General features: G+C 39.2%; 1 protein-coding gene across 1 annotated transcript in view; it reads right to left on the reverse strand.

Moving 5' to 3' along the window:
* Positions 1-1,605: 1,605 nt before the first annotated feature.
* gfpt1 (glutamine--fructose-6-phosphate transaminase 1) overlaps positions 1,606-20,615 on the reverse strand; it is a 40,287-nt gene continuing 21,277 nt past the window's right edge. Inside the window, exons 13-19 of the mRNA XM_079638444.1 lie at positions 19,690-19,810; positions 19,437-19,594; positions 9,187-9,301; positions 7,818-7,945; positions 5,465-5,632; positions 5,057-5,218; positions 1,606-4,081 (exon numbers count right to left, since the gene is read on the reverse strand). Of these exons, the coding sequence (XP_079494570.1) occupies positions 4,037-4,081; positions 5,057-5,218; positions 5,465-5,632; positions 7,818-7,945; positions 9,187-9,301; positions 19,437-19,594; positions 19,690-19,810 (897 nt within the window). The 3' untranslated portion in view covers positions 1,606-4,036. The remainder of the gene's footprint in view (positions 4,082-5,056; positions 5,219-5,464; positions 5,633-7,817; positions 7,946-9,186; positions 9,302-19,436; positions 19,595-19,689; positions 19,811-20,615) is intronic.

The raw sequence follows: 20,615 nt of genomic DNA on the forward strand, positions 1-20,615 counted from the left end.
CGTGTAATCATTTATACTGTGTACTGTATACTTGCCAAGTACTTTCTCTTATTAGGTTATTAGCTTACAAAAAAGTTTGATGATTAAGATCACTATATAATATTTTAATATCTAATTTGCTGGGTTTAATGCGCCAGCTTCGGTTATTATGGTCATTGATTTGCCGCCATACCATACACGTATAGGGCCCTATTTTAACGATCTAAGCACATGGTCTAAAGTGCAGGGCGCAAGTGCACTCAGGGTGTGTCCGAATCCACTTTTGATAGTTTAACGACGGGGAAAATGGTCAGCGCACCCGGTGCATGGTCTAAAGTAGTTGTCCCTATTCTCTAAATGAGTAATGGGTGCTTTAAAAGCCAGTTGCACCATGGCGGATTCGCTATTTACATGGCGGAATTTGCAAGTGGAAAAACGTGAAGTAAATGCTCTTCCACTCCACTCCGTAAACATTAACAATAATCCAGACCGGCTTCACACACAACGATTGATGATTTGGCTTGTTTTGGAGAAAAAATATACAAACTAACTGGCCAAATATGGTCAAATATGGTCTGAAACTCAAGTCATTAACCTCCTGTTTGTAGAACTGTTGTATAAAAACATTACCACAGTCGATCACACTATAAATCGGAATATCAGCACAAGAGCAATCTTGCTTGTGATAACGCTGGTGTTAATGTATAGAAAGATGGTTGAACACAATTTCAGAAATGTTTTGATAGGCCAAATTTTGTCTGGTGTATTCTCACAGGAAAACTTTGATTATTATCTTTCCGATGCTGATTTTAATAAATTATTACTTAAAAAAGGTAACAAGGCCACTATAATATTTACATTTATGTTCCTGGCAGACACTGCACCCAAAAGAAAAATGGTTGTGGCTGGATAAACAGTGAATTTAAACACACAATGGAGTTAAAGTGAGCTCAGACTTGGCAGTAAACTGACATTTTACCCAAACTGACAAAGTGACCATATACAAAGTGGGTGGCATGCCAGTGATGTGTTACTGTGAGTGACAGGCCATTGTTGGTTGGCTTTCTTTCTTTACACATTCTGTGAAGTTTGGGTTTAGCATCACACTCCCTGACCCACTTTCTGCTCTAGCCAATAAAGCAATCCAGTCATCAACAACAACAACGACACGCAGTTTCAATCTATCCACACTGCCAAGATCCTTTGAGTCAGAGCTTAAACATGTCTCTGCTCTTAAATAACTATATTTTCAAAGCACAAACAGCTCATCAAAGCTCTGGTTACTATTTGGCATCAAATGAGGGGAAAATAGAGTTAGTCTATCATAGTAAATCATAATACTTAACCAAAAGTTAGCATAGCATACAGCACCATTTTTTTACTCTTTGTGAAAATAAAGTGACATTCAATAAAAGTGACAGACATGAAGAACTCGGTTACTAAAGATAATGTAAAAACAAAACAAAAGAGATCAAGTAAATATTCTTATTATTACTAATTCATGGGAACTATATTTATCGATAACTGTAAACCACCATCTGGTCCCCAACTAGATTTATGCTAAATTATATTAAAAATGTGACAAAAGCGTCTTAGCCAAAGTTGAATGAATGCAACCAGAGAGTTAGAAAGACTGAATGTTTTATTAACTATTTGGATCATAAATTAAAATCTTGTACACACTGCCCAAACACATTATGACATGCTTTAACCAAAAAAAAAAACGGTTGGACAACTTCTTGTACAACACAAAAATGTGTGTGATCTGGAACAAATAATCTATACCACACAATCCTTTCAGGTGAAAAGATAAAGCTACACATGTAAGATGCTCCTGTAAAATCAAAAAGCAATGCAAAGAGCAATGCTCGTATTTTAGCCTGTGAAATACTTAAAACCCTTTCCATGAGCTGGCATAACTTATATGTTTAGTTTTAGAATCTAATAAAAATAGAAGCACAAAACTGTAATTGTTATTGCCACATCCTCCATCCTTTGGTTACATCACATTAATAGAAGATATTGGTTGCACTTTATTTTAGAGTACGTGCACTTACCTAAGAAAGTATTGATTAATATAAGGTAACTACATGGGTTAAGGTTAGGTTCAGGGTTAATACCTAGTTATTGTAATTAATAAGTAAATAGTATGTATATGGGGAACAGGAGTGTAAAATAAAGTGCCCCCAAGAAATTTTTGGTTAATGCTTTGAACAGAAGTTTCAGATGATATAATTTTTATTCATGTTGATTTTATGCACAACAATGTAATCATGAAATTTAAAAATCACAATTTTTCAATCAAAGGAAGTACATAAACATTTTAATCCCAAATAAAGTAGTATATAAAATATAACCTTTTATACCCAATAAAAACAAAAACAAAGTGAAAGACAACAGAATGGTCCCATGGAAACGATGGAAACTGCCGGTGGCGTTGTATGGGGACGGCGTTATGAAACACATCATACTTCATGTTCTCGCTTTCTCCTCTGCGTCCTTCGGCAATACTACTGTAAACCGGAGACACACTCACAGTCTCCTCTGTGACAACACCTCTGAATCTCCCAAAACAAAGGACTCAAAGAGAAGCCATGCATATTTTTAAAGCACACGACTAAAGTGTTAATCTCAGTAACGGATTATAAATATTACACTCATACAGTAACTACAGATTCAGTGTCGAGTCACCAGATGCAGCGACTCACTGTCAATATCTGGCTTTAAAACATCCTTATGAACGGACTTTTTTGTGAGGTACTTCAAATACTACAATTTTCAAATTTTCATTCTCTTCATCAGGGCCAGTAGATTCCCTAGTGCGAAATCAAACCTAACATGACCAAAATCACATAGAAACTTCATTAAAATGTCGCCACATTCTGTAAATCATACATTCACATCATATTTGACCCTTCACACACATGCATTACAGGGGTTGTAGTCATTTTACCTCATTCATTCATTTGCAACCAGAATGAAGAAACCACTAAATATAATAAACATGTATTTTAGGGTAACAGTAAGTCTCCATTTGCTATTACAGCATTTATTAATCTAGGTTCATTTTAAGATATAAATATATTATTCATTTTTAATTCATATTTGTTCATAATACATTAATGTTAAGTTATACATCTTTAAATTGTAAACAATTGTTTAAGTATACATAGAAATAAACATGAACCAAGATTAATCAATGCTAATAAAAGTATTGAACCTTATTATTTTATTATTAAGTATTTACCTACTATTTTACAAACCATGAAAGTTATGTTTTAAATCATTGGATTGAGAAGACATGATGTCTAGACCGAACTCTAGTGGACATCAGCATTGGTTTAACATCCAATGCAGATAAAAGCACAAATGTATCAAAGCTCCTAAATGCCGCTGTGTGTTCTGAGCAAGGGAGGTTAACTATGGAAATCCTTGTGGATATGATATTCCAGATGATCATAGATGAAAAATATGCTCATCATCAGTAACAAGTGCATCCCCTTAAATAGCAGCAAAGCGGATCAACTTAATAGTGTGCAAACTAGCACTAAGCACTGATTCACAGTTGTTGTTTTAAGTGCCACATATCACTAGAAACATGGGTTTTTTCTTAGGGAAAAGCCTCTCGAGGGACTGAAAGCAAACTGGAACACCATCTTTGCTACACACATGCATGTGTATATGATGAGAAGCATCTAGATGTCTTTCTGGGACAAAGAAAAATTATGAATAGAGCAATAAACAGCCGTAAGAGAAACGTGTTATCAGCCACACAGTGTGTGACATCTAGTGTCGCCACCCCATACCACGCCACCACTAAAAGACAAAAATAAAAATAATCACATTCCAGTCACCAGCGATGATATGAAGCCAGAATCATGCTCGGAGACGAGATACAGTTACAGGAGGTACACTTCAGGCTCTTTAGGACCGCTCGATGAAAGCTGGCATGTATAAAACTCATTGTCTTCATGTTTTGATGTTCTGTACGTGCGTGTGTGTGTGTGTGTGCGTGTGCGTGTGCGTGTGCGTGCGTGGGGCATTGATCAGGAAGTGTTTACTCAACAGTCACAGACTTGGCCAGGTTTCTTGGGCAATCAACCTGTGTGGGACAAAAAGAAAATAAGAAATATTACATTTAAAAAAAAGAAATTAAGATGTAATTTATTCCTGTGATGCAAAGCTGGGTTTTCAGCGTCATTACTCCAGTCTTCAGCGTCACATGATCCTTCAGAAATCATTCTTATGTGATGATTTGAAGCTCAAGAAACATTTCTTCTAAATGATCAATGTTGAAACAGTTGTGCTGCTTAATATTTTTGTGGAACTAAGATCTTTGATAAAACATTCAAAAGAACAGCATTTATTTCAAATAGATTTTTTTGGTCACACTTTAGTTGAGGTCCAATTCTCACTATTAACTACGCATTTTGCCTCAAACTCCTAACTACTGCTTATTAATAGTTAGTAATGTAGTTGTTAAGTTTAGATATTGGGTGGATTGAGGGATGTAAGAATATGATCATGCATTAATAAGGCATTAATATGTGCTTTATAAGTACTAATAAACAGCCAATATTATTGTATGGTGCATGCTAATAAGCAACTAGTTAATAGTGAGAATTGGACCCTAAACTAAAGTGTTACCGTTTAAAAAATAAATTTAAAAAAGCCTTTACGGTCCCTATTAAAAATGGCCTCCACAATCACCAGATGATCTCAATCCAATTGAGCACCTTTGGGATGTTGTGGAACGGGAAATTCGCATCATGAATGTGCAGCCGACAAATCTGCAGCAACTGTGTGATGCTATCATGCCAATATGGACCAAAATCTCTGAGGAATGTTTCCTGCACATTATTGAATCTATACCACCAAGAATTAAGGCAGTTCTGAAGGCAAAGGGGGTCCAACCTGGTATTAGCAAGGTGTAGGGTGAATTCAGGGTGATTAGGACACTTTTTGTATTTGAGATGACTTGGAAAAAGTGTCCCAATCCGCCTGAACTCACCCTACATAATAAAGTGGGTAATGAGTGTACATCAGTGAGAGGAAAGCGAGCGCTTGAGAGACTCACGTCGAATCCGCGCAGCACAGCGAGGTGGAAGGACAGCAGCTGTAGAGGAATGACACACAGGATTCCCTGCAGGCAGTCCAAACAGTGAGGCACTTTAATGGTGCGACTGGAGCTGTTGATGGTCTCATAGTCCTCCTTATCGCAGATTACGATTGGACGGCCCTACAACAGCAACAACCACATTATCTTAAACAGCAAAAACTGCAGAGATACCTAGGGCTGTACAAAAATAGCAAGCTTTTTAATGATATTCAATCTATTCCTTCTTAAGCCACGGGCATAGTACACACCTTACGTGCTTGTGTGTACTGCAACTTGGTTTACAACATATTTAAATCACTATTTTATATCTTGCAAGCAGTGTCAGGACATGCAAATCTAGTGATGATAAATGTGGTGGGCTCTTACCTGTCTTGCCACCACCTGCTGCAGTGCGTTTTGGCATTTGTTGTACGTGTGGTCTCTCATGATGATCATTATGACAGGCATGAGTTTGTCCACTAGAGCCAGCGGCCCATGCTTCAGCTCTCCTGCTAAAATCCCCTCTGAATGCATGTACGTGATTTCCTTGATTTTCTAAAGGACACACAAACAAGAGCAATATATCATGCTACCCGACTAGACAGGAACTATTAAAGGGACACTTCACCCATTTGCATTAAGCCTTGTATCGTTAGAAACCCAGTCATATTTTTGAATGGTCGTGCATTATTCCCTCATTTTCCCCTGAGAAGGGAGAAATAAGGATTTCAGTGTTGCAGTTCCTGCTTATAATGATGTAAAAATCGTCATTTTGCGTCATTCTAAGCAGGAAGTCAAATATCTTTGTAGAGGGGTTGAGACTACAAAGGCCCTGTCCCAAATGGCACACTTCATGCACTTTCGGTCTTGTGGACTTACAATGGCTGCCGCGTGCGCGTGTCCGTTAAGTCCGTGAGACCGTAGGGTGTCCCATTTGTCATTTTAGCTCTCAGAAGAAGGGTGCTCGCGCGCCCCCTCTGCGGTCGATTTGTGCCCTCGATGCACACTTTTGCCGAGCCCGCACTGATGCGCACTCCACAGCAGACTTCTTCCCAACAGGCAAAGCGGCGTTACGTCACGAAAGTGCGGACTCAGAGGAAGACCGCGAGTGCTTAGGGTGCCATTTGGGACAGGGCCAAACACTCGTTCCTCATTTATCCAGGGGGAGGGACCTACTCGCGCTACAGACCTATTACAGATCAGTGGGTGGGACTTTCTGAAACTAAAAGCAATATCCTTCATCTTGTTTGGAAGCTAAGCTAACAGGCGCTGTGGAGCCAGATGTGAAGTTACGACAATGGCGGAAGGTAACTTACTCAATATGATATGGAAGAAGAGGATTTCGAAAGTTCGTGGCTACTTTTACGAGCCGCAATATAGCGAAGAGCAGCTGAGGCTGATGGAGGAACAGGAGGCGCCGGCGGCAGAAGACCTGCCTGTCGCGGACGAGAAGCCCGGACTGGGGCGGACTGGTGCCTGTGCGCATACGGACACAGAGATAGAGTCTCTGAATCAGACTAGGACACGGACATTTGTGTTGTGAACCATCCTAGTACCATGCAATAATTCACCATTTCGAAAGAAATACAAACGAGGAGTAATTCACTAATGAGTTCGCCAACTAACTTTAATTAATTAATTTCAAGCTCTGGTTGTTAGCTAGCTTTGTAGACGAAAGAGTGATTTCTCTGAGAAGCACCGCCGTTCTGGATTAGTGGGAGTGGCTTGCGGAGCTTTGCAATGTGGTGCATTGTGGGAGTTGTTGTCTTTCATAAAAACGCGCCCTAAAGTTACTTTCTGTCTTTCCTCGGTCAAGAAGGCACATTCGTGAACATTTCGACTACATATATGACCCACTTTCAATAAAGATTAATGTTCCCACGGGTGAAATGCTCCTTTAAACCAAACAAAACAAAACTAAAACAAAGGCAAGACAAGACCAAAAACACAACTGTTGCATAATCAGAATTAGGGAGAAAATAGCTGCATCACATCTTAGGTTGCACATTTTTGTGGTAAGAGCTGGCTAATGCCTCAATGACAGTTTCCCCATCCTCACTTCCAGAGTAAGTGGGGTTTTTCTTAACCAACACAGTCAAATTGCTTCCTCTGTTTATCTGCGGTTAAGCTAAATGAGGCCAAACTTCTGGTAAAGTCCATCAGTTAGGAGTCTTATTTTCTTCCTTGTAAGACTTAAATGTACAGGTCTACTCATTCTTGAATGTGAAACAGCAGAGTATAAATCAGCGTAAATTACTCTCCATACAGAACTAGTTATTCACCTTCCTGTCTTTCCAAAACCTGTACTTTTACTTTATTCTGCAGAACATAAAAGATATTTTAAAGAATGTTGGTAACCAGTTTTGGTGAACATTAACTTGTATGAATGGAAAAATATACAGAGACATTTCTCAAAATATCTTTTTATGTTCAGCAGAAGAACGAAAATGACGAAATGTTTTACATTTTTGGGTTAACTATCGCTTTTGTCCCCTTTTTCCACTTGCACACTGACACACACACACACACACACACAGCTGATCGCATGTGAACTGAACGAGCACAAATGCAATGTGAGAGCTACGGAGGAGGAAAACTAAAAGCTTTGTGTGAAGAACAGACCCAAATTTAAGTCATGATTCACGATCATATGGCTTCAGGAGACTTGAAGCAGAAGTAGGAGGGGAGTGAGTGATAGATGGGTGAAGGAGGAGGTGAAGAAGAGGGATTGTGGTCTAACCAAAGCTCCCTCCAGGCAGGTGGCGTAGTGGTAGCCTCGGCCCATGATGAGAACGCTCTTCTGTTGATACAGCTCAGTTGCCAACTTCTGAATCTCATCGTCCAGACTCAACACCTCCTTGATCAAGTCTAGAAAAAGAGACATCGTGTAGCTTGTAAATTGTGCAAGAATTTGTGCGTTTGCACGTTCACACATTAAACATTTAGTAAAGGTGGGAATCACAGGGTACCTCACGATACCGATAATATCACGATACAGCAATTCTGTGATAATCAATATATTGCTAGACAATCCTATAATGATACATCACTATAGCGGTCTATGAAAGCAACATGCCTGTGAAAAGGTTAAGTGCAGGTTTTCTCTTTATTCAAGTCCGAACTGTTAGAAAACAGCGCAAAAAGCTTTCAGTCTGTAAATTATGGTAAACATTTTCACTGAAATCAGGGTGATGGCGTTGCCAGTGGCTTTGCGTGTTCATGGTATTACCTGTGCACTTTACTTTTACCAGGCAGATCTTGTATGCCGCGTACTCTGTCCATTTTGTTTGTCCCATCAATGTTATAAAAGCCAAAGTGAGTCCAGACTTTGGACTTAAACGTCTATTTTAATTAATCATTAATGTAATTTTGTTTTGTATTTTCCTTTTACTGTTTGTGGCTTAAAACTGGATGCTAGCTATAAACATGTGCACAGTTTAACTAACTTGCTAGAATCTTTCCAAACTGCTGCTCTACCACGACAATAGTTGAAGTTAAAAGGAAACAACAGATATAATACCTGCTGCAGCACCCCTTGTGGCAAGACTGAGAATACAACACATACATGTGTACACATTTCAGAATAGAACTGTCATGTACTTGCATACAAATGTTTTGGGCTGTAAATACAGTGATCAAAACATGCAAGCATTAATGACAGAATCAGCAGTTTTTAGCATGAATAGTAAAGCTGGAGTGCAGGGGGATCTTTAGTAACTGACTGCCAACACATTCCCGACCTCATTGGCTTGGAAGCAGAACGAAAAATCCAAAGAGGGAGAACGAAAGAACTGGAGAAAGGAGAGGAAGGGGCACCCCAGCAGACACTTGTGGTCCAATAAAGACTTCCAACAGTGACTGAGAGAGCTGGCCGAGGCCATCTGCTCCTCCCTGCACACCAATCCGTGAACAGACGCACTTACACACACACACAGATCTATGACATCAGCAACTCGCCAACATAAATGTACACAAAGAGCACATGTACAAAAAAGAGGTTTAGAATTAATATATTCTGACTTATAACTGGGATCACATTAGAAGCCATTCTTGCAGAATTCCAGACAATACTAACACATTCATTCACACACAGCTGTATTTGAGTTTACCTGGCAGCACTTTGAGGCCTTGTATGATTTCTCGCCTGCGCGGCTGCACTGAGATTCTGTCATCACACATCAACAGGGCGAACATGATGAGAGCCACAAACTGACTTGTGTACGCCTGCAACAGACAAAACAAACAGAGCAAAATAGACTTCACATGAGCTCGAAATACAATTGGTTTGTATCGTTACAGATGCCGGTCACTGTGTATGTAGTGCCGGAGACAGATCAGACATGCAATTATTTGTTATATTTATTGAATAATCCACAATACCCCACACCAAACTATGTATTAAAGTTTCTGTGGAACTACCCCAAAATGCAACTAACAACCAGATGCAAAGACACACCAGCAACATGAGACTGTTTAGAGTTTCACTCTCACTTCATTCTCTTTAAAACAGACAACATTTTTATTATTTTTTTTTAAATTCCATAGATTCTATAGACCATTTCAACGGCTATTTGTAGATGTAAAGAAGTGATGTGTTTGGCCCTCAGATGTTTCCGGTTAGTTAGCGTGCACATTCGGAACAGCAGCGGGAGGCGCTTTATTTACGTCAATTGTGCGATAATTTACTTATTCATGCGAATAAATCATGTCAAAATTAAAATTAGGAGCATGTTGTTCGGTGGTTGGATGTTCTCTCAGGCCCGGAACTAACTTGCTCTCAAAGCGTTTAGATTTCCGAAAAACACGCCTGGATTGCAGCAGTGAAGTTTGTTATTGTTTACGTCCTTGAAATGGTCTATATATAACCATTTGAAAAATCTATACGTTTATACATTTCCCAGCTCATGATTTTTATTTGATATCGGTTTGCTTATATATTGATTCGAACACTTTTGAATTAATGTTTTAGTATTGCGTAATGTAGTCAAAATAATGAATGATAGTGAACGGGGACCATTGTCGTCTGTACATGAAACTTTTCAAAAACGTACTGTACATCGTTGTCGTGTAAATGTACCCACAGACATCTTTAATAGTGACTTGAGTGTCCCAAGATGCATATTTGATCTATAGGGCCTCTATCAATCAGAACTTTATGAACCACATTCTACACCTGGTCAAATGATAAAGCAAGAGAAATTGGGTTGTCTAAGAGGTGTTATAAAAAATAATACAAAAATAATTCTGTTTTGGTTATTCTTACCAGGAAAAATAGAAAGGAAAGGTGAATAACATTCTATCAGCTTCTCATTTGTCTTCTTGTCCCCATCTCTCACAAGCTTTGATCCCAAAGCCTCTGTGGTTATAAAATCACTTTAACAGCATTCCTCAATGCATACGTTGTCACATTACATGTCTAACTGTAATCCAGCAGCATGCCAACATCTTTCAGAGCATATTAAAGCCACTCTCAGTCAAATATGAAGCACATTTATAAAGCATTCAGGACGTGCTCTGACAACATGCTCTGGCTCACTTAAGGTTCTGTGAGTTCACGCAAGATATTTCCAGTGACGGTAGAGGAGCCATGGACAACACACCCACCCTGACAAATCACTAACACATGAGAGCAGATCCACGGAGATTACTGAGTCGCTTATTATTTGCAGATGCTTTTCATCTGTGAAGGTTCACTACCTGCACTAAATCGGAGGTTAAGTAGCTCGGTCAAAGGTGTGATAGTAACTAGGGTTGACAGAATGATCTGGGTAAGTTGCTAGAACTCATTAAACCAACAACCTTTTTGTCTTCAACCAATTTACCAGCACCCCAATCCATAGTAATCCAAACCCTCTGCAAGTTTTGTTGAAACTAAACAAACCCAAACCTGTAAAAGAAAAAGTTACACATAAAAAGAAAGACAAACTCAAAACCAGTCATTTTGTTTGGTCACAGTGGATTCAGGGCAAGTAGCAGAGCTCTAATTTGCACTTAGGTCTACTACCTTGCATGCATCTATGCAACATTAGCCGCGTTTCCATTCCATTACCAAATTGCGAATTGAAAATGCGCTCAATGGAAACACTTCAATTTCGCAAAAACTCCCATTTATCGCAAAAATTTTTCGCATGAGGTGGTTTTTCAGGCAATTCGAAAAATAAGTATTTCGCAAAACTACGATGAAACCAGTTTTTGCGCATTTACAGTCACCTGACTTAGAAGGTGCGGTGTGTTCGGACAGACTACAAGACAGAGTTGTTTATTAAATTCATAAAAGACAAAATAATTACAGGAATACTGGATTCTAAACCTCAAAGAAATGCCACAATCAAGAGCTTGAAGCAGAAATGAGGGAGAAACATCCAGAAACTCCTCATATGTGCTGCTCACAGTATAAGGGTCTTTCCTCTCCATTAATAATTGGACAACACAAAAACGTCTCCTTCCGTTAATAATAATAATAATGTCTAGGGCAGTGGCTGTGATATATAAACCTACCAACGTCCGTTGCCATGATTTTTTAAATGACTTATCGCAAGAGGAAGAAATTTAGTTTTAGTCGCATAAAATCGGTTAATGGAAACGCCGTCATTTCGCAATCGTTTTGTATCGATATTTAGAAGATAATTTTTTTTAATAAAAAACGCAAAGTTTTGCGCAAATCTGTAATGGAAGCGTACGCGGCTATTGATTCACCAAAGATTGCGGACTACAAAGGCTGAATGCCCCATTTGTGACCAAATCAGTGTACAAGTTTGTTTCCTCCAGTTGTCTCCAATGCAAACAAACATTCTGGCTTTTACAATGCTTTGTGCAGAGCTAAATGCGCTCGCCCGTATGTGCATGCATATGATGTTATATGATGGAGCTGAAAACTTGTGAAGAGCTTATTAAATGTGTAAAGTAGTCAAAACAGTAGCTGTAATCCCTCAGTCACAAACGAAGATCTGACCTTTTTATGGTCACATCTTGTGACATGCTTTAAGTTTGTTTGGTCCGTGTTGTGTTCATATTTCAGTCGAACCAGAGTTAGTTTGAAAGCAGACCAAGACTCATCTGTTCAGCAGTCTCGTCCACTTTTTTGGTGCACACACCAGGGTTCAGATGGCTGCGTTCACACTTATTCAAATGAACCGCACAGACCAATCGCTCCAGAGTTTGTTTTAATCGAATCAAACCAGCCAAATGTGAACACACCCTTAAAGAGGGGTTGACACTGACAGTGATTTGCTGTGACAAAGCGAACAAACACTAAAAAGGACAACCGTTTGGCAATGGAAAAAATTTAGTTCAACTTTACACATATGAGCAGCGGTGTAAAGCAGGACAACCAATGGGGTGCAGGAAGTAATCCGTTGATTACACAGTTGGATAACAGTGCAAAGTTCCAGTTCTACTTATTTCATGCAGCAGCCATATCACCCTGTAGCCCAAGACTGGTTTCCCACTGAAGCTAAGCGGGGCTGAGCCTGGTTAGTACTTGGATGGGAGACCTCCTGAGAAATCCAGGTTGCTGCTGGAAGAGGTGTTAGTGAGGCCAGCAGGGGGCGCTCACCCTGTGGTCTGTGCGGGTCCTAACGCCCCAGTATAGTGACGGGGACACTATACTGACAAAGAGCGCCGTCCTTCGGATGAGACGTTAAACCGAGGTCTTGACTCTCTGTGGTCATTAAAAATCCCAGGATGTCTTTCGAAAGAGTAGGGGTGTAACCCCGGCATCCTGGCCAAATTTGCCCAGTGGCCTCTGTCCATCATGGCCTCCTAATCCTCCTCCTATATATACTAATTGGCTTCATCACTGTCTCCGCTCCACCAGTAAGCTGGTGTGTGGTGGGCGTTCTGGCGCAATATGGCTGCCGTCGCATCATCCAGGTGATGCTGCACATTGGTGGTGGTTGAGGAGATTCCCCCCTTCTATGTAAAGCGCTTTGAGTGTCCAGAAAAGCGCTATATAAGTAATTAATTATTATTATTATTATTATTATTTCAGTAGTAGCTGAATATGAAGAGGCAGAAAAGGAAAAGGATTCAGCGAGGGACAAGCAGAGCATCAATAAACTTGACATTCCAAAGAAAAGAAAAACTTTTAGGGGAACACTGATGTTAAGTATGGAATCTTAAAAGAAATCAAAGCTTCCCACAGCTGGAATATTCTGGAAGAAAAGTGGCCTCGTGGAAGAGGGAGGACTGCAATCACAGCAAAATCAGGCAAACCAAGTAATATGTCACATCTACATCATCTACAGTAGCTCACAAGATGGACTAGGCATGAGCTTACAGGCTGCAAGCTGTGCTGCAAAATGGTGTATATTGGTGCACGTGGAAAATCTGTTGCCTGGAAAAAAAGATGACTGCAAAGCGCAAACACGTTTGACCGGCAGCTTAACATTACATGTAGGATGTTTTGAAAATGAGGTCAACAGAATCAGGAAAAGAGAACTGTTGTGTACTAGACACTCCCATTTTTCAGTCAGCAGAGAATTGTCTTCTCCCCCAAACTTAAACTTCCCAATTTTTGCAGTTGTAATCCAAATTATTACAGCTGAAATCTGGAAAACCCAGGAGCGCCACACTCAGAGTAGTTGTGGGTGTGGGTTTAGAGGTTCCCCTGAGCCGGGACTGCTCTGGTGCTGTGTAGACATGGGTGGATAGAGCAACTGCCAGCATCTGTGGACCAATCCAACAATCCTCAAAAGGTCCTGACATTTTAAAAATGTGGTTTAAGGGTAATTTAGACAAGCAAGATGGCCAGATAACTTTCGACTTGAGAGAGCATGATTGTGCATGTTTGGTGGGTGTTCTGTAAAAACACCCACTAAAGTCCTGTGCTGACACTTAATGCCCCTGATCTGGAAAAACAAGAATCTGGAACCAAATGGTAGGAGGATAAAAGAACGGATGGATGGATTTCTACTTTCATTGATGGATAGATGCGAAAGTCAGAGTGTCATAATCTTTGTGATGAGAGTTCCAGTTGGGAAACAGCTTCCTGAATGATCATAGTGTTTTGTAATCCCTCCGAAGGGAATTCATTTGAGACTCTTGAGAAATGATTACAATGACAATGCACCACAGGAAAAAGACCACCATTTTACAGCGCAACAAAAGCCACTTTTCCACCATCGGGCCAAACCGTTCTCATTGATTAACCGTTCCATTCTGTGCCGATCCGGCCCAGCCGGTACGGATATGGTTTCATTTTCCACTGTGGGGCTGATATCAGAGCTCTTTGGAATGTAATACAAATGTGTTAGTCATTGCCCTGGTACAGCAAGGATTTACAGATTATATGAGATGAGGATGATCAGATATTTCGTAAAAAAAATGTATTAACTTGCGTTAACTTCGCTCAAATAGCGCACTTGGCCAGCTACAGAGAAACTGGTAGCCAGGCAACAGACAAGTGACCAATCCTGAGTGGTAACGTCACGGTTTGTAATCGTGCCGTGCCGAACTGAGCTTAAGTGGAAATATAACTGGAACCATTCATCCTGATGGTGAAAAAGTGCCTAAGTGTCAAATTCATGGAATTTGAAAAATAAGTAAACACAGTAACAAAACACAACAGAATCTTAATTTATCACCACACGACCAGGGCCGGTGGAACTGATTTTCGGTAATTTTACTTCCTGTCACCTTAGACTGGCATCATGGACTCAAGGAAACAGAGATGATGGTTCATGGATCACTCTTTGGAAGTAGCAAAAACCCAATTACCGGGTTTTCACCTTAATCACAACATGATTGTACGTTTATCATTAACATAACCAGTAATCTTGGATCTGCAAAAGTGGGCATCAATGCCAGAATGGAACTAAATAAGATTTTGCATCTGACTGTGCAGAATTAACCATTACTAACACCATCTTTGGAGTAATACGAAAAGGGTCCATTTTGATTTCATATTGACTTTAATATGACCTAATGAACAATCGGTTATATGATCTATGCATATATTCACTGCTATGTGACTATAAATCCAATATAATACCTATAAAAAAAAAAATATATGGTAAGAAGGGGGGGGGGGGGGGGGCTTCTTTTACAACTACGTAACACCTGGTCATTAACAACCTTTGGGAGTTTCTTGAATCACAACCTCGTTATAATTATTTTTTGAAAACAGAAACAATTAAACCACAGAGGAGGGTTTGAAACCTGGAACACATCGAGGGAGTCTGTAACATATCATTTAAACTCATCGAAAATGGCATGCCCAGAAAGTAGAGCTAAATACCAGTGCAGGATTTTGCCAGATGTCCTGGCTCCTCACCCTCATTATTTTACTCTGATACTTATATGAGCAATTATATCACCTAATTCAGCCTGCAGGCATCCATGTTTCTATCCTAATGAAGCTCTATCATAAATCGATTGGAGCTCTCTTGTTCTTCTTGCATGACACATGTTATTAACAGTAAAAAATGACAATCATCTTCCTTTTAAGAAGGGTGAAGGAAAGTAGGGGTAGAGAAAGACTGAAGCAGCAAGAGTATGAATAGTGCAGTCTAATATGCATTCATATTTCTTCTCTCCGTATTAATATCTCTTATCCAGCCAAATCCAGCTGCTCCCCAGACTCAAGATTCCAAAAACAGCTTTTTCTTTTCACATATTTGTTGTGACTTCATTTGACTTGTAGGCTATGCGGTGGCCGAACCAATAGAACAGTGCTTAAAACAAATGCTCAAGATCAATTGAGCTGTAGTGCTCATACGGGAGACACAGGTTTTACATCTTTTTTCTTGTGCTTTTAATTCTCTGTAACTTGTTTGTGTTTTTTTTTTCTTCTTTCCTTTTGTGTACAGCAGTTTGGCCAACCAGGGTTGTTCTTCTCTTGGGTATAAATACAAGTTTAAATTACACTGATAATAGTGAGTTTTATAGAAAGTGATTTACACAATAATCAAGTCCCTTATCAGTGCAACAAATAGAAGCCTGTATACATAAATGTACATCACTAAAATTTGCAGCAAACTACTGAATGCAACTAAGTTAAAAAAAAGTGTGTGTGTGTGGGGGGGGGGGGGGGGGGGGGGGGACTAAATTATCAAAGCTTGAGAAATTTGAGTCAATTTATTCACTTCATAGAATAATGGATAACCAAGCTCCCATGTCTACTCTAGTACTACTGCAATACAAGGCTGTGCATTGACACAAATTTCACAATTCGATTCGATTTCGATTAACTTGGATATATATCAGGTACAGAACATTGGAAATTTTCTCAAGAAAAAAAAAAAACTCAAATAATGCTATATACTATACAGGGTGTGTGTGTATGTGTGTATATATATATATATATATATATATATATATATATATATATATATATATATATATATATATATATATATATATATATATATATATATATATATATACACTACATTACTAAAATATTGAAGGTTAAAATTAACTGATTTATATACAAACACTTACAATTAAATTGCATACATGGAAGTTTATCTCTACTCCAATTAGTTTTTTTTTTTTATATAAAAACCTTTAAATGGTGGCTTTCATAAAAACTTGACAGATTTATTTAAACATACATTGAATATTGAGGAACAGTGAATGAATATGTGCATATATATTTAACAAAATGCTCCTCTGTAGTGTTCATTTTTCCAGCTGACTAACGAGTTTATGCTCATTGAATGGCTTTTCTGAGGTAAATGTAACGGTTTCCACGGTCAAAACCACTGATCTATATAATGACTGGATAGCTCATGATGTTCTAAACTGCCACCAGGCAGTGAAGCCACCGGAAGTGTTCGAGCGGCCATCTTACGATTCCCTTCCAGCAGAGGCTCCGACGGCCGTTATACAGAGATTGGTAGCTGCGACGGCACTTTTAAGATGAACCGCTGTGCAGCATACAAGTGTAAAAAGACGTTCACAAAAGGATGTAGAAAATTGCAGACAGGTTGTAATACAAGCCCTATAAGTAGTCATTTATATGCACAATTGTCGCTAGAGGCAAGAGTAATACTTCTTCAAAAACAACAACAATGATTTAACAGTAGCCTATAAGAAACCTCAGAGCAGCAATAATCAAAATTAAGTGTCCAATAGCAACACCATTTGACAGCTTCAAAAGAGCTTTGTGCAGAGTCCGTTTACCGTTACATTAACCCATACAATTTGTACTATGCCTTTCCTGAACATGTACTTGCTAACTAATCAAACACTTTATTTGAACAAACTACTGATCTATAAAACACAATCGGTCTTCCCACCTTTTACTATCGTATATTGATATGCGCGAGGGAGAGAGAGCATACAGCACTCGTGTTGTTTGAAGGCGGTGAGAGTGCGCTCACGCGACCGGGGCTCTGTCTCTGCTCGTTCATATGCGCCAGTGTCCACTGATCGAAATAGTTTGTTGTTACGACGACTTATTTGTTCCTTTTGCAAATAAATTGCCGTTTTAGTTAACGTTTTGGGGTTTTGATAGCTATACCACTGATCTTAAGCTACACGGAAGTTCCCTAAGTGAATAACGAACACTGGACACTTACAAATTAAATATTATATATTAAACGTGTATTTTAACGAGGAGGTAAGCTTCTTATTTTCCTTTCAAACGGCAAATCACAAAATAAAACACTTTCATTACTGCCACGTGCAGTTAGCCTAGACAGACACTCTCCAAGCTCCTCTCCCTAGCTTTTAAAAGCTATTTTTATAATGCAGGAAAAATTTCCAACTATAAACAAATACCCATTTAAATGCTTAGGATGTTTGCGTTGTAAGAATGTACAAGGAGACTTTAGATGTAAAAACGGTGTCTCGTTAGGCAATGTTTTCTCAGTCAAATCATAAAAAATCCTATTGATTCATTAGAACGCCTGAGCTCACTAGGGAATACCAATATGGCGGTGCGGTGGCTTCACTGTTTATGACGTCATGAGCTATCCAGTCATTCTATATAGATCAGTGGTCAAAACACTGATCGAAAGATTACATGTGACATAAGGATTTCGGTAAGTTGTACTGTATCCTCCAACATACAGCACGGAATAAGCATGAATGATCAGAAGGTAACTAGTAATGACGCGGAAGAGATGATCAGTTCAAGTGATCCGTGACGTCACATTAAAGAGCGCCAATGCGGTATTTATTGTTTGGATAAAATGGACAGAATTTAAAATCTGAGACTTTATTTCATATTAAAAGTGAATAAATGAATGAGGCATTTATATAGCGCTTTCATAAGTACTACTGTACACCCAAAGTGCTTTACAATCATATCAGGGAATCTCTCCTCAACCCCCACCAGTGTGCAGCATCCGCTTGGATGATGCGACGGCAGCCACAGTACAACGGCGCCAGTGCGCTCACACACACCAGCTACAGGTGGAGAGGAGAGAGAGTGATAGAGCCAATCCAGTGGATGGGGATTATTAGGAGGCCATGATTGGTAAGGGTCAATGGAGGGAATGTGGCCAGGACACCGGGGTTATACCCTTACTCTTTACGAGAAGTGCCATGGGTTTTTAATGACCACAGAGATTCATTAAGAGAGTCAAAAGTAACAAAGCCCAAAGCTTATTGGGATTTATTGGATGGGATGTCCAATAAAATGTTCCATTCATTCATCAACTGAAAACAGCATTGACTAAAATATTGAATCTTGGGATTTAAGAATTAATATCAATTCATAAAAAAGAGAATCGATTAAAAGAGAAATGTATATTACATTTTTTTACTCAGCCCTACTGCACCATATTGAACAAATTGGTTTCTTGAACAGGTCCCCTGGCTATGGGATAGCTGCGGGTAATAGGCCAATTTAAAGCACATAATGAGGGCTGCCATGTGGGACGTTCACTTAGTCATACAAAGTGAATGGTTAAAAGAATCTGTTGTACAGAGCACTGGATGCTAGCAAATAGGTGGAAATGGGTTGGAGAATGGTACGAATTACAAGGGGGTCTGACATCCATAATTAAGGCTTGAAATACCCCAAGTGTTAACTGTTAACAGTTTTAATCCTACATGCGACATATGGAACATTTCAACACCATTTTCAAACAGCATTTCAGTAACCTAAAAAGTTAAGATTACAAGAAAGAGTGCGTACTTTCAGAAGCTTGAACAGAACAGGACATTCACCCGTGGGCTGCTTGAGCATTAGTACCAGTATCAGATGGTACACAGATACAAAAAATATACAGTATATATGATTATTATTATTTAATTAATAATTTGTGCAATTTATAATTAGTGCAAATTAATTGCACCTAATACATATTTTAATTTGACAGTCCAAAATTATTATTTTTTGAATGGCAGATGACATAAAAAGTACTTTATAAATGAAGAAACAAACAAACAAAAGAGCAGAACCCACCTTGGTGCTAGCGACACCAATTTCTGGGCCAGCGTTGATGTGAACGCCACAGTCTGTTTCTCTGGAGATGGAGCTGCCCACAGTGTTGGTGATGCCGACCGTCAGAGCGCCTCTCTCCTTACAGTAGCGCAGAGCCAACAGACTGTCTGCAGTCTCTCCTGAACACACACACACACACACACATCAGAGTTCAGAAACCTGCCTCTTCCCACAGACACAATACACAGCTTCACACACAGACGCATAAGCTAACCTGACTGACTGATGAAAAAGCACACATCATCTCTGAAGACTGGTGTGTTTCGGTCCAGGAAATCACTGGCCAGCTCCACCATGACAGGAAGTTCAGTCAGTTCTTCCAGTACCTGACGAGTCTAAGCAGGAAACAGAACCAGCAGGAACCAGTTATTATGTCCTGATCAGACATGACAATACATGTGATCAACATTTTATTTATCATATATAAAAAAAAAAAATAATGTTATTGTTTTTACTCTAAGTCCACTTATGACTTAATCAGGCTTTCTGCAGCTAATTCCCCTCCCCCCCCCCACCCCCACAATTTTCTATTCTTTTTGGTGAAATTTCACAAACAAAAAGGTTTGTTTATTGTCAATAATAATATAGTACCATAGTGTATATTAAGCCTGTTGGTCAACACGGCGAATATGCGTTACCAACTTGAACCCATCACAAATTCTGAGTGGTTAAATCATTCACCCTCAAGCAAAATTCCACCTCATGCGTTACTGGATTTCTCCAGCAAAAAATTCGTCAAACGTTAAATTAGATTTTTTTTTTTTTGTCTAATGCGGGTCAAATATTCTGCGCTTCCCCATCTTTTCAAAGCAGCCCATTTACATAACATTATATTGTTTTTGCAGTTTAGTGTCAGTAGATTATCCTTTCAAAATGAGGTAGAAAAGTTTTGAAAGTTAGCACACTGAAATCTAAATGATCAAGGAAAAAATGTATTTCTCCTAATACGACCCCATTTAAAAGCTGGACTTAAACTTGTACATGTCTCTGTGGGCCCTTCACACCTGACATCAACATGTGTTTCATATCCGGACAGTCTTCAGCTGGATTGCATTGTCACCTCGGATTCCAAGTCTCCAATGTGATCGGTTTCAAATATTATTTCTTTCATATGACAGACAATAAATAAGAAATGGTCTA

The sequence above is a fragment of the Phoxinus phoxinus genome (assembly GCF_949152265.1).
Source record: "Phoxinus phoxinus genome assembly, chromosome: 15".
Taxonomy (NCBI): domain Eukaryota; kingdom Metazoa; phylum Chordata; class Actinopteri; order Cypriniformes; family Leuciscidae; genus Phoxinus; species Phoxinus phoxinus.